General features: G+C 38.7%; 1 protein-coding gene across 3 annotated transcripts in view; it reads right to left on the bottom strand.

The window, feature by feature from the left end:
• Positions 1-9057: 9057 nt before the first annotated feature.
• The window catches only part of ROBO1 (roundabout guidance receptor 1), a 1020189-nt gene continuing 1014843 nt past the window's right edge, over positions 9058-14403 (bottom strand). For all 3 annotated transcript variants that reach the window (XM_040980627.1, XM_040980628.1, XM_040980629.1), the window contains 2 exons: positions 11945-12141; positions 9058-10697 (listed from right to left, as the gene is read on the bottom strand). In XM_040980627.1, coding sequence (XP_040836561.1) covers positions 10683-10697; positions 11945-12141 — 212 coding nt within the window. In that variant the 3' untranslated portion in view covers positions 9058-10682. The remainder of the gene's footprint in view (positions 10698-11944; positions 12142-14403) is intronic.

Genomic DNA, 14403 nt, shown 5'->3' with positions numbered 1-14403 from the left:
TCAATCCATTCTAGTTCTTGCTGTTGGATGTTTCAGTACAGCCAAGGCTCTTCCATACCCAGAAACAGCTCATACATGGCTCAGTGGGAGCAGAAACCTAGCCTAGTCTGTCATAAATCTACCCTAGCTCTCATGAATACCAGATGGTGCTGGCGTCTAGCCCAGCTCGGTGCACCCAGCCCCAGTTCACACTTTTGCCAAGGGATACTGCAGCCATATCCATACCAGAATGCAGCTCCCACTCCAGCCCCTGCACTCTCCCGTGAGAACCCCAACCCAACAAGTGTGTACTCTCACAATCCCCAACTGGGCCTATTCCCAACCATAGATTACACGCATGCCAGTGGTTGCTCTTACCCAGTTGGCTTAGCCCCTCACCTCTCTCAGGTTTTGCCTTCAATGCTATGGCCTAGTATCCGTGGTTCATGCAGACCAGTCGGTGTAGGAGCCTATCTCAGATGACCTGTGCTCCAACATGATTATTGTTCTTCGTTGTGACTTAAGAGTTGCTCAGCCATGCCTGGTTTGCCCCCTTCCAGTTGCAGCTCAGCCCACACCATATCCTGTTTTAGATTGCACATTCGGATGCTGCTGCCTTCAACTGCTCAGGCTGTTGCCAATTCCTTTAGCCGTGAGTGATGGCAGGTTCCATGGCTACACCTAGTCAGCCCATCACCTCCTCAATTTGTGAGCTAACCAGCAGGACTTCTATATCCACATGGTTTGGCCCACAGATCCTCCACAGAATCTACTCCCGAACTTGGCTCTCTCACGTGCTCGTTAGTGTCTGGTCCCTGCACAATATGACTAGTCCCCTGTTCCACCACTCAATCAAGTACTGGTACCTAGCCCTGCCAGAAAGGCCCCCAATCATAGCTTTCATGTGGACTGATGTGTGGTAGTCAGTGATGCTCTATGCTAACAGCCTATTTCAGGATTTCCATGTGGGCTGGTGAATTAGTGTGGCCCAAATAGATCTTATGGACTCTCTCCTTCAAACTACTAGGTCTCAGTCCCCACACTTGCAAGCACGTTGTGTGACCCTGTCCCTGGGAATCATCCAGAATTCATTCCTCTTCTACACTCACACTGGCCGTCTCCATGGATGTCCCTAGGCAGCAGTTACATACCCTAAAAACCCTAGAGCTCACTGCTGGGCGGCCAGCAGGCAGCCTGGCACCCAACAGTCTAGGACTTGCTCACTGTGTGGTGACGGTGTCTTTGGGCTGTGTCCCAGTCATTGGGTTGGACCTGACTTGGGTACCCTTCTCAGCAGCCACACTGCAGAGGGCTGCTTTTACCCCAGTTCCCCAGCCAAACACTGCCCAGACTTTTTCTGCTGCAAGATGGTGGTGGCAAGGGTGGAGTCAGGGCCTTAATCCAGTTCCCAAGATTCCCTCATGGTGTACTTACCCTGACGGAAGATATCTCTTGGGCTTGGGAATGTCTAGGACTCACTGTATGTGACAGTGTCCTTGGGCCGAATTTCAAGCATGGTGAAAAAGCAGAAAAATTCTTTATAATTTTTAAATTTTCTATTTTTTCCTATGAAACCTGGATTCATACTTAAAGGAATTAGAAATTAACATACTTTATATTCCTATTTTCGTTCGTTATTCTTATAATAAAGTTGCAGATGAAAAATAAGCAAAATGATTAAAGGTACAGAGAAAACAAGAGGAAATAGTTGGTAAACCCAAAGTGAAAGATTTGGATAGGGATTTATTTCCAAGTGTTACACATTTTATATTACTGTAGCTTCACAATCCGTGATTACTTTACAATTTACTATACATGAGTCAAACTGTCATTCTTCTATTCAATCATTGTTTTTAGCAATTGTTAGAATTCCCAGTAAACGGATGCCTTTTTGCTTTTTACTTGTTAATCTCTTATTTGATAAAGTGCTAAGCATATTTAATCTAAATTCATGAACTTTAAAAAATGGAGACAGAAAAAAGGGTGGGAAGGAGACAGGGAAGGGATTATCATTTAATTTTTTTTCTTAAAAGATATATTTATTTATTTATTTTTATTGGAAGGGCAGATTACATTTATAAAGAGAAGGAGAGGCAGATAGTAAGATCTCCTGCCCACTGGTTCACTGTCCAAATCACCGCAATTGCCATTGCTGAGCCAGTGCGAAGCCAGGAGCCAGTAGCTTCTTTGAGTCTCCCACTTGGGTGCACAGTCCCAATGCTTTGGACCATCCTTGACTGCCTTCCCAGGCCATGAGCAGGGAGCTGAATGGAAAGCAGAGTAGCTGGGACTTGTTCTGGTGCCCATGTAGATACTCAGAAAGCGAGAATGTAGCCACTGAGCAATCAAGCCAAGCCCATGAATACCACTTTCTTAGGCTCAGCTGGATGGCTGGTTTGGGGATATCTTCATAACTGGGCTGTAAGCCGCAGGACCCTGTTTGGAAGTTTAGAGTAAGCACAGGTGTTGCAGAAGAATAACTTGGGCTATTGCTTGGGAAGATTACATCCCCTATCTGAGTACCTTGCTCAAGTTATGGGCTACCCTATTTGTAACCCAGCTTTGTGTTAAGCACACTTGGGTGGCATCAGACGATGGCTCAGGTACTCGGGTCCCTAAAATGCATATGTGAGGCTTGGATGGAGATTCATGTTCCTGGTTTTAGCCTGGATAGCCAGTTTTCTTCATGGGCATTTGGGTGGTGAACAGTAGCTAGAAAATTTTCTTCATCTTCTTTTAAAGCACATAGAGAAGCAGTATTATAAAAATACAATATACATTATGCTATGTATAAAGTTCACACCTTATTACTAAATGAGCGCAGATATGTGTGTGTGTCCAAATTGTTTATTATTGGACACTTTTACATTTTTTATTCTTTTCAGCAAACAGGCCACATAATTCATGGGTAACAGATCCATCCATTTCCATAGATGACTTAATGTGTCTCAGCAAACCCAGGTTAAGGAAGATAGCATATGCTGTTTCTCCAGACAATCTCAGGATTAGTCTTGCAACCGTTTCAATAGCTATGGTTTCAGACGCTTTTGAGTGGTTATCCAATGATTTTCTCTTGTCCTCTGGATTTTGGCATGTTCCCTTTGACTATTAGAGTGATTATGGAAACACCCATAAGGAAGACAGCACAACATGGAGCCAAGGGCAGCACAACGACTCGGACAGAGACCAAGCTTGCGCTGAATCACAAAATACTGTTGGTTGTTCTTTTCAGGCCCGTTATTGCATACATTTCACTTATTACATATTTTATGTCTATTTTCTATGTTCTAAAATCTTATTACTGACACTCTTGCTTATATAAATGAGAAAAAAATTATAAAGCAATTTATTCCCCAGATACTTTTCATACACTATTATTGGTGCCTTCATTCAATTTGTGTGACTCTAAAATTGTCTTACTCGGAGAATGATGGAAACTTACCAACAAAAACAAACAAATACAAATTACATTTCTCAAGCTTAATTTATGAATGTGTCTTTTTTGGTTCTTCTAAATCTATTCTAATTTTTAAATGTACTCTCTTCACAGGACGTGTGAGCACTTTCGGGGCCTGTCCTTGTTCCTAGCTGCTCAGCAGATGGCTCAATCAGTGAACACATGCCTCGCTCGAAATCAGAGTAAGGACAGTGTGTAAATGTGACCCATAACCTGACTTAACTTTTTAAATTTTCTTTTAGAAGATGGCTATTTAGGGTAGTCAGGTAGTCATATTTTTGGTACTATATGATAGAATATGAAATATAGATTGTTTAAAAAAATGTTTAGCTAAAGACATTTAAAGCATGGAAGACAATAATTCTTGATATCACATCATTGAGAAAAACATTCTCAATTAGCCTCTGGATAAATGCTAATCCTACTCGTTGGTACATTATCAGCCTAAACAAGTTATTATTTTTTTTACTTACTTTTCCCCAAAGTGCTTCAAACACTCAAGGGCTCAAGTGTGTTAGGCCATTTTGAAAAGACAGATGTGAAATATGTGAAATAACAGGACCAATCACATTACTGGTTTAAGCAAAGTAATTAAATATCCATAGTGTTGACAACTTCTCACAGTTCCTTTTTTCATAAAAACAAAACTAAATATCCTTGCAAAGTTCATTCTGTTTAAGTCAGATTGTTAGGATTTTTTAATATCAGCACTATTAATGTGAGATGTCATGTCTTATGTATGTATACTGCACACTTTTAATGCTTGGAAATCATTATTTATAGTTTGGTTTTCAAAGTGCCTTTGGAATATGGCATTATGTAACAAGTTAAGCCTCTGCCGGAGATGCAGGCATCCAATATGGGTACTAGTTCAATGCCTGGCTGTTCCACTGCTCCAGCTCCTTGCTAAGCCATCTGGGAAAGCAGAGAGGACCTAAGTGCTTGGGCCTGCCCCTGTGTTAATAAGGAAAGGATATTTTCCATTCTTGGCTCCTAACAGTTTTAATTTCTGGACAGAGTGCTGGACTTGATGCCAATTGATAGCCACACTATTTATGTTTGGAATGTAAATAGAAGATTAGGAATTTCATCAAATTTCCATCTTTCAAAATCTTGGCATCCAAAGAAATTAGAATTGGATATTCCACAACAATTTTGGCTGAACTTCAGTAGGATTATATACTGAAATCATAAAATGCCCAATGCATGACTCACTTTTCCCTTTCATATGCTTATTCATTATTAACTTCCTATGGGATACACCAGAAGAGCTATTCCAAATCCTTTCACTATACAACCTGAGCTGACTGGTTAAAGAAGTTTGTCCTGCAGATTTGAAAACTAAACTCATTTGAAGAATTACTAGCTTCATTTACTCAGTCTCACACACACACACACACACACACACACACACACACACACACACACACAGAGTCATTTTGGAGATGATAGAAAAACACTGAACAAAACCAGGAAGCTAAGAGATGAATCTGTGCCTTACTGTAGAAAATAGGAGGTAGGTATTCCATCTACTAAAAAAATCATTGGGTTTCATTATTTTGATTTAAAAATATGTCCTTTCATATATTCGGAGTTGCTGTAGCCTGGTAGCCATGGCAAATACTTTTGCAGCATCACTGGTTAATTGAACTACTGAAGTCATCCCAAGTCAAATCTATTGGTACCTGCCTTGATAATATCAAAGGGAAATGTCAGAAGTGTGAGAAATCCAGTGGCTTTAGATACCCAGATTCTGATTTCAGAATTCTGGAACTCCCCAGGTATTACCCTACATGAAGAATTCTGATCCACGAGGATCCCTTCTCAAGCACCAGCAGCTAGCTCTGAGGTCCACATTTGCCCTGGCCAGTCCCAGACCCCAAGTGGGCATTTCACAGTTTCAAGGAAGGTACCTGAAAGCACTGGAGATCCTCTGTTACAAGGCATGGGAAGAATTTCTACTTACCAGGTTGCTTCCACTAAGTCCAGGAGCTCAGTGAGATCTGGCAGTCTCTCCATGGGCTAGAGGCATTGTTAGTCCAGTTGTACACATTCAGAAGCATTCAAGAGATTTTTTTTGTTTTGTGTTTTGTTTTGTTTTTCTAAATGCAAAGAGAGATTCTAAAAGATTAAAGATTAATTTATACGTGGTGTTAGTGTAACCGAGTGCCCATTGTTTTTCCAATTTGCTACTTTCTTCTTTTGAAAAAAAAAAGAGAGATCTAGTTTCATGTATTTTGAAGTTCAGTTTTAAGAAAGTAACCATGGGCCCGTAGTGATAGCCTAGTGGCTAAACTCTCACCTTGCATGCACCGAGATCCCATGTGGGCTTTGGTTCATGTCTTGGCTACTCCACTTCCCATCCAGCTCCCTGCCTGTGGCCTGGGAAAGCAGTCGAGGACAGCCCAAGCTTTGGGACCTTGCAGCCATGTGTGAGACTCATAGAAGCTCATGGATTCTGGGTTCAAATCGGTTCAGCTCTGGTCATTGCTGCCATTTGGAGAGTGAACAAGTGGACAGAAGATCTTTTTCTCTGTCTGTCCTTCTCTTTCAATCTTTATCAAATCTTTATCAAAAATGCACCTACTTTTAATCAGTTTAAATTACTTCAGCAAATTATCCTACATTGCTCGAGTGGCTAATAAAAAAACAGGAATCATTTCTTTTTGTTTTTTACTTCTAGAGGCAAGTTCTAGATCAATATTCCTACGTAGTTGAGTTCTTGCAAGGGTTGTTTTCTGCTTCACATATGGCTAACATTTCATAGATGACTGTGCGAGGGTAAGAAGGAAGAAAGTACTCTCCAGGATCGCTCTTTTTAAGGGCGCTATCCCGTTCGTGGAGGCTCCAATCTCACGACATCAATGAATTCCCCTCCCTGTCACTGGATCCCTCCTCCTGACAGCGTTACACCGAGGGTTATGGTCTAGACAGGTGAATATAGGCAACATACATTCAGTCAAAGGGGGTAAACAGTTTGTATCCATGTGAGACAATGACCTTGAATAAATGTAACAAAGATAAAATCCCATTGAAATTAAAAGCGTTGGATTAGGATTTCCTATGACAATGCTAACAGCCTTAGCATTGAATACTTCCATGATACTGTTGTGTGATACATAAATTAGTAAACCATTCCTAACTTAACTGACATTTCTCAGGTTACTCTGACTGATCTGACAATTTTGTCTGCCTCCATGTGCGGTATGTTAGTGTTTTAGAAGGCACAGCCTTAATTAGTATGGATATTTTTATTTCTTTAAGTACTTTAAAATGTTGCTTTGCCATAAATTAATGCATAATCGTAGATATTCTCCCAAAATCCAATTAATATTTTGCTAGTGATTCTCAAACTTACAGCTTTTAGTTTTGATTCACTAGATATCATAAACATTTTCAGAATATATTAACAAATGTAGATAAAATATTTCAGAACATGTTGAAATCAGTATTTGTATTGCCAATAATTGGCAACTGGTAAAAATAAAACTTCATCTATGCGGAAATAATTTGAAATTAATATGATTAACTTCACTATGAAAGAACGTTTATCTTAATTTTAAAAGAGGCAAACTGTGGATTGTTCAACCTTTGGTATTATGCTAAAACATTTCTCAATAATCTTGCTTGGAGCAGATGCCTCAGAGAGCTCGCCTCTGCTGACAGCTTCCTTTAAGCTCAGTCTCACCTCATCTTGGCACCCTCCCATCTGAAATACCTGTCACTCCTACTTAGTTTACCTACTATTGTTCGGGAGTTAAATTCTCCACCCATCAGACAACTGCAACACATGGGAAACAAACACAAACTAATGACGTTGCAGGCAAATGTCCAAATGCCTAGCCTCTAAATTCTCAGCCTGGCACAGAACACAGATGACCTTCATCCATTGATACCTATACTCACTTTCATCTTAGGAATATCTAGAGCAAGGCAGTGGGTAGTAAGGGCCATCAAGCTTGGGTAGAAGAGGGTATAAAGCAAGGATTCTGTCAAAAGGAGGCTGCTGAATTTTGGACACCAGCCATGCGAAATGTCCTTAGTCCCTTTACCATCCACATGTTCCACACATGGACCCGGTCTCTGGAGTTTAGATACCACTCCTTGGGATAGAGGGGACAGAGCAGAAAGTCCAGACATCTGAAATGACCAAGAAAGCCAGATGTGATCGAGCTCACCTGGAATGGAGACACTTTCTGCAACATGATAGAAGAGAAGCCCTAAATTGATATATTTAATCCCTTTATTAAGAACTCGAGTGACCTGTTTACACCCCTACATTATGAAAAATGTGGTATAAATGTTATAACCCCACCCACAGTGTGCCCCCTCAATTCAAAAGCAAAGAAACAAACAAAAACACCAACAATTTATTCCACAATTAGGTATTTCACAGTGAATTTTAATCACTGGAAATGGAACCATCCTCCATCGTGTACCACACTTATTCTTTGACTTCCATGCAAGTTTTTAGGAACAAACTATATATGTAAAATGGGGATGAACTGCATGTGTAATGAATTTCAGTCCATAAAAGTGACAATATCTTGTATTGTTTTTGGAGTTTACAGAGTCCATTTCATATACATTAACGTACTAAATCATGACAATAGCTCCATGAGGTAGGTATTTCTGAATTTACAGGTGAAGTACCTGAGACTTCGAGGTAAGTAGCATGTCCAAGGAAACATAGCCATGACAAAACTGGGACTCAAACCCAGGCCTTCGATGCACATACCTGGAAGGTACATCATGTTCTATAAACCGATAGAGACTAATCATTTATAGTCAATCTAGAACAGGAGAGAGAAAAATTTGGACAATAAACATACTCCCCAATTTTTTTTTCCTTTTGAAAAAGCTTGGCAGCTGAATTTCTCACCTGTAGAGCTGTCTCTCTAGACAGTGGTACAAATTTGATTGTTCTAAAATTAAACTTCGAATTATATCCCATGTTTCTCTAAACTTTTCCTTACATTTCCAAGTTCTGATAAAACTTAGACAAAAAAAAAAAAAACAATGTTAATGTCATTGAAAAAAAGGCTCCATTAGATTCTATTACTCTTGGCATTTCCAAGACATGATACCCAGCTCATCCATCAACAGTTGAATATTTGAGTATGTTGACTTTAATGAATAATAATGTCCAACCTGGTATATGATAGGTTTTGGAAAAATGTCACACACATTTGTAACAGGAAAGCAGATGGTTACCGATAAGTATTTTGAATTTACATAATTTTCTTCTTGACAGAAGGTGGTTCAGACTTTACAAATCAAATGTACCCTAGTTGAATACTGATTATTTTAGAAGTAGGTTAACTGAAATTCAGATACACATACAAGAACAAAAATATCACACCATTTGTAGGAGGTACTCGCTCTCTTACCAAATTACAAAATTCATAATCTTAATTCATCTTTAACATTCAGACTTAGAGGAAATGAATGAAAATTTTTTCTTACAAATAAAACGTGCCTCTTCGTGTTGGTGATGGAGAGTATTTATTTACCTTCTGGAAATACAGTGGTGAAATGTTTAGACAAAAGGACTTTGTGATTAAATGGGAAAAGTCTGATCACACAATGGAAAAAAAATCAACACAAGAAAGAATGATGTATTTGAGAACATTTTTAATAAATAATGTGACAAAATTACTTTTCTGATTATTGGATTTTCAGTATGCAAAATTATGGCTAAAAATAAGAGGCTTCTTACATGAACATAATGAAAACATTAATCACATGGATTGTTCCCTTAGTACTGCATACTCTTTCTATGGAACTTATTTCAAATTATCTAAATGAACATTTTCAGTTTTTGTGGTGGATATCAATCTTTATGTGTGGTTCAGTTTTGTTTGGCTTTGTTTTCCAGTGGGTTAGGCTTAATACCTGTGTATGAATAAATGTAGTTTTCTCCAAATAGCACCAATTATAAAGTCAATGAAATTGATAGAATGACAAAAAAGATCATACAAATCTATCATCAGAAGATATCATTTGGCAAATTAAAACAAGTATTGCCTCCATTTGAGCTTATAAGATTATCTCACATGTTTTGACATTGGCCACAACAAACTTGAACCTCTGCTTTTCCTTCAGTTCAGGAAAAGCAAGAACAATTGGTTCATGGCCCACGATAATGTATGCACATTACTTCACCATCTGTCATTCAAATATTCCAAATACAAACATAGAGCATTAACAAAACAGGTTAAAAACACTTCTCAACATTTTCTCAATAAGACAAAAAAGGTTAATAGTTACATGGTTTACAAATAAAGTTGTGATTGTGCTTTTAAAACCAAAAAAAAAAAAAGATTAAAAACAGTGCATTATAAAAACAAAACATCAAACTTCCTTAAGTGGCACTTCTGAAAGTTGAACTGACACTACCAGAAGAAATTTAGGCCAGTTAAGATAGGGATGTCCCTACTACATTGGTCATTAAAAACATCCTTTTTTTCTGTAATATGCTCTTATAATTGCTTTTTGATTGAAAAATAGAACAAGGTTTTTGCTAGGCTTACTTATGACAATGACTAGACAATCAGAGATCCAACTGGTTTAGCCCTATTTGTCCAAAATTACATTTCCCGTAAGAATATACTTCAATGATTGAAATGAAGACAAAATAAAGTACCACCAGGGGTTGCAAAGAGTATATATTTACAATGTTTCTACCCCATTCAAACTGTTCAGTTGTACCTTTGCTGTATTTTTTGTTTCTCCCAGCAAAGTGTGGTATGAAAGACTAATTTAAAAATCATGTTAAAATGAAGTATGTTTTATTTTGCATTAGCAGTTAGTTATAGAAAGATTATACTTTGAGAGCCCTTGGCATGAGGTTGATAATCAATGTTATCTTTGATCAATATTTTGCTACAAATTAGCTTGGTATAGAAGCAGTGCAACGGCCATATCTCAGGAGCAAAATGCAAAGGAACTGCTGTGTTCTTTCCTGCTGGCTGATGACTGAAGCAAGAAGTCAGTATCCTTCCTTTGCTGGAAGCAAGGAGCAATGGTTTGTTCCAAGAGTGTGGGGAACCAGGAGATTCTGGGACAGAACAACAACAATAAAAACCCAATCAAGACTTTAAATTGGCATCCTAATAAGAGGAAGAAGAAAGGCAATTTGCACACTGATTGCACTGAACATTTCATCTGGCGTCACGTGTCATCAGACAGGAGGCATCTTGAGTGATCATTTCACGGCACTTCTCACAAGCCTCTCTGGTTGTCTTCAGCTTTCAGTTTCCTGCAAGAGACAAATTATTGTTCCATCTGGATATAAATCTTGATTGTTATCTTACATTTGATTGTATGAATGTATGCTTACAGTTTAAGTCTAAAGTGCTTTTTCATTCATTTGCTGACATACAGTGGGAGAAAAATGTTGAATGCAAATAATTTGTCAACTGTAGCTGGTCTGGATAGCAAATCTGACATTACTCCAACAAGTACCAAACTAGGCACAATATCTTACTGTTTCCTGGTTAGTTCAGGACTCTGCATGAGGAGAAAGAGTCATTATTCCATTATTCCTTTTTTTGCAGGAAGAATAAGCGAGACTCTGAGAGAGCTCTGGGACTCTACTCGCTTCTGCCCCGACTCCTCACTGTGTTGTATTTTATTGGCTTTTGATAGTCGAATTAACCTTAATGATATTTTGTCCTGTCAAAGGGTTCTTCTACTTAAAAAACAAAAGGAGAAACTTGAAAAACAACCTGTTTAACAGCATTTGCAGTCTCAAAAACAAAATATAGTGTGCAGTCTTAAAAATCCAATTATATATAATTTATGACAATTTTCACTAGTAAACAATTTATCAATAATTTTATATCTATGTGGAATTAAATATATTTGCAAAATGAGATGACTGTCAGCTTATGTCTTAGAAGATGGAGAAAACACACTTTTAAAAGGAAAACATTTTACAAGATGGTATGACCTACCGCAGAATATATCTTCAATCACTATCCATTTCAGCAAGGGAGGGTACCTTAAGGTGAAGAAGCAGCCCCCGTTTGAGAAGGTCAGTGTCATGAGCAAGATTTAGGTATTCACGAGAGTGAAGGTAGGAGCCAGTTGGCCAGATCAGTCACGTTGACCCTGGAGATCATGATGATGACTGATAACTGCCAGTCACATCATATGTCTCTGTCAGCGTACTGGATTTTCTTAGTCTATGATAAAATTAGGAATCAAACATCTAGGTCAACTGTTCTTATTTATCAAAAATATTTTACCATATTCCCAATATTTTATATCTGAAAATCTGCAAATGAATATGAAATACATCTATAAAGATATTCGGTATAAAACTGTGCCAACTCATTTCAAAGTGAAAATCCTTACATTCTCAGAACTTCAATTTCTGGTATCACGAACCTTAGGGTAATGACAATTTCGTGATAAAACAGTAACATTTACGTACACTAGATGTGCCCTAATGTTGAGACAGATGCGGCAACTTCTGTCTAATATTGGAAAAATTAGAAATACCTCTAATTCTTCATTATTATCTTCTCCTCTTTCGTATCCTCCAAGAACTTGCATTTCTGCAATATTTCTCCGGCCAACATTTGCTTGTTCTCTTTGTCTGCTTCCTGATCCTCTTGATGACACTGAGCTCGAGGAGCTGGGATCTCTCGGATTATTTGATGTTGGAAATGTAGGTCTACAGTACGGCAGAATGTCCTCTGTGTAATGAAACATAATAAGTGGGTGTGAAAACAACCACACGTATTTATTCATGCTTATCTGTAATTCTGAGTAGGGAAGCATTAGTGATTTTGAGAAATAAATGAGAACATCTCTTATAAGCATGATGAATAATGCAAAAACCGTTTTTTGAACACAAAAATAACAAGTCTCATGTCTCTAGTGCTGGCTGGGAATTGGATTGGCTCCATGAATCAGCTTTTGTCCATCTCAACCTCACTTTTGTCCCTCTCAACCTCACTTGGGACCCAAATTGCCAAAGGAGGCAAACCAAACCATTCATTCCAATCCTATCACTCACTGTGTGACCTCATATTATTGTTTTCGTTTCTACCTTTCTTTGTTTGAAGTGATTATATAATCTGTATCTAGAGAGGTTCTTAGTGTTGATAAGAAAACATATGAGACAGTGAAACCTTTATGTCAGCTACAACAATGTTATTAAAAAGAACTGACTAGAATTGGGTCCAACTGTCAACTGTCAAGGCACACCCAAGCCCTGGTATACCACAACTTCTACCTCCACTTCCAGCTAGTGGAACTTTGAATTTCAGAAATTTGCTATTGCTGATATTCTAAAAATCCAAGCCACTCATTCTCTTTTTGAACAACCCTTAGATTTAGCTTGTTGAACTTTGACTCCAAGCGTCAACTCTCCTAACTTTTCCTCCATGTCTGTATTCGTTAGCACAGCTAATGACATCATTAACCATGAAGTTACAAAAGATGGACAATCAGGAGATTTTTAGTTTTTCTCTTCCATTCCAACAACATTTCCATAACTATTAATAATATCATGTCTATATATTAAAATATGCAGGAACTTTAAAATTTCATGGAAATATTACATCAAAATATGAGTTTGTTTGAATATATAAATTGGAAGTCTTTGCAAAGCTTTTTTAAAAAAGATTTATTTTTATCGGACAGTCAGATATACAGAGAGGAGGAGAGACAGAGAGGAAGATCTTCTGTCAATGATTCACTCCTCAAGTGGCTGCAGCAGCTAGAGCTGAGCCAATCTGAAACCAGGAGCCAGAAGCCTCTTCTGGGTCTCCCACATGGGTGCAGGGTCCCAAAGCTTTGGGCCGTCTTCTATTCCCTTCTCAGGCCACAAGCAGGAAGCTGGATGGAAAGTAGGGCTGTCAGGATTAGAACCAGTGCCCATATGAGATCCCGGTGTGTGAGAGGCAAGGACTTTAGCCACTAGGCTATGGCGCCGGGCCTAAAGCTTTTCATCATACAGAGTTTCATGAGCATTTGAAGACTTCGTATGGATGAGTTTTAAAAATTCACCAAATTTTGGGCCCAGTGGCGTGGCCTAGCAGCTAAAGTCCTCGCCTTGAACGCTCCGGGATCCCATGTGGGCGCTGGTTCTAATCCCAGCAGCTCCACTTCCCATCCAGTTCTCTGCTTGTGGCCTGGGAAAGCAGTCGAGGATGGCCCAAAACCTTGGGACCCTGCACCCGCGTGGGATACCCAGAAGAGGTTCCTGGATCCTGGCTTCGGCTGGGCATAGCATTGGCCATTGCGCTCACTTGGGGAGTGAATCATCGGATGGAAGATCTTCCTCTCTGTCTCTCCTCCTCTCTGTATATCTGCCTTTCCAATAAAAATAAATAAATAAATCTTAAAAAAATTCACCAAATTTTTAATCCTGATTTTGATGAATTTTTCAAAGCCTCCTCATATATGACAGTAAGGATGATTTTGAGCCAAAACATTTTGCGGAGGGTTTCTAGGTCACTCATTTGCTTCTGTAACATGGTGTATAATCTCACATCTCTTGTCTGGGTATTGCAACCATGTCTTTTGCTCTTAAGCTATTCTTATCTAAATTGTCAGACTCAGATACTGCCCTCTTGGATGATCTACAGGTTATTTTATGACTTAAATCTACATTTATTTCAACAGCTTCACCTTTAACTACCCTATTGTTTTGTAATGTTAGTTATATTACAGTCTCCAAATAAGACCCATAACTTTTCATCACCAATTCTTCATCTCAACAATCCACTTTCTCTGCCTGAGCAAAATTTTACCCATTCTTAAACACGCAATTTACGTGTCATTTCAACCAGCAATAATCAAGAAATTCAGGACATTTTTATTAACATTGCATCTCACAGAACTTTGGGCTGAATGTCTCTCTTCTGGACTACCCAGCATTCTGATGCCTTGGATATTTAATTGCAAGTATTTTTGAACTTACTCTCCCATCTCCATTTTCTTCCCACCCT

Source organism: Ochotona curzoniae, unplaced genomic scaffold (assembly GCF_017591425.1).
Source record: "Ochotona curzoniae isolate NIBS_2020 unplaced genomic scaffold, NIBS_Ocur_1.0 contig_3498, whole genome shotgun sequence".
In the NCBI taxonomy this organism is placed as follows: Eukaryota; Metazoa; Chordata; class Mammalia; order Lagomorpha; family Ochotonidae; genus Ochotona; species Ochotona curzoniae.
This window is presented reverse-complemented; position numbering and strand designations above follow the sequence as displayed.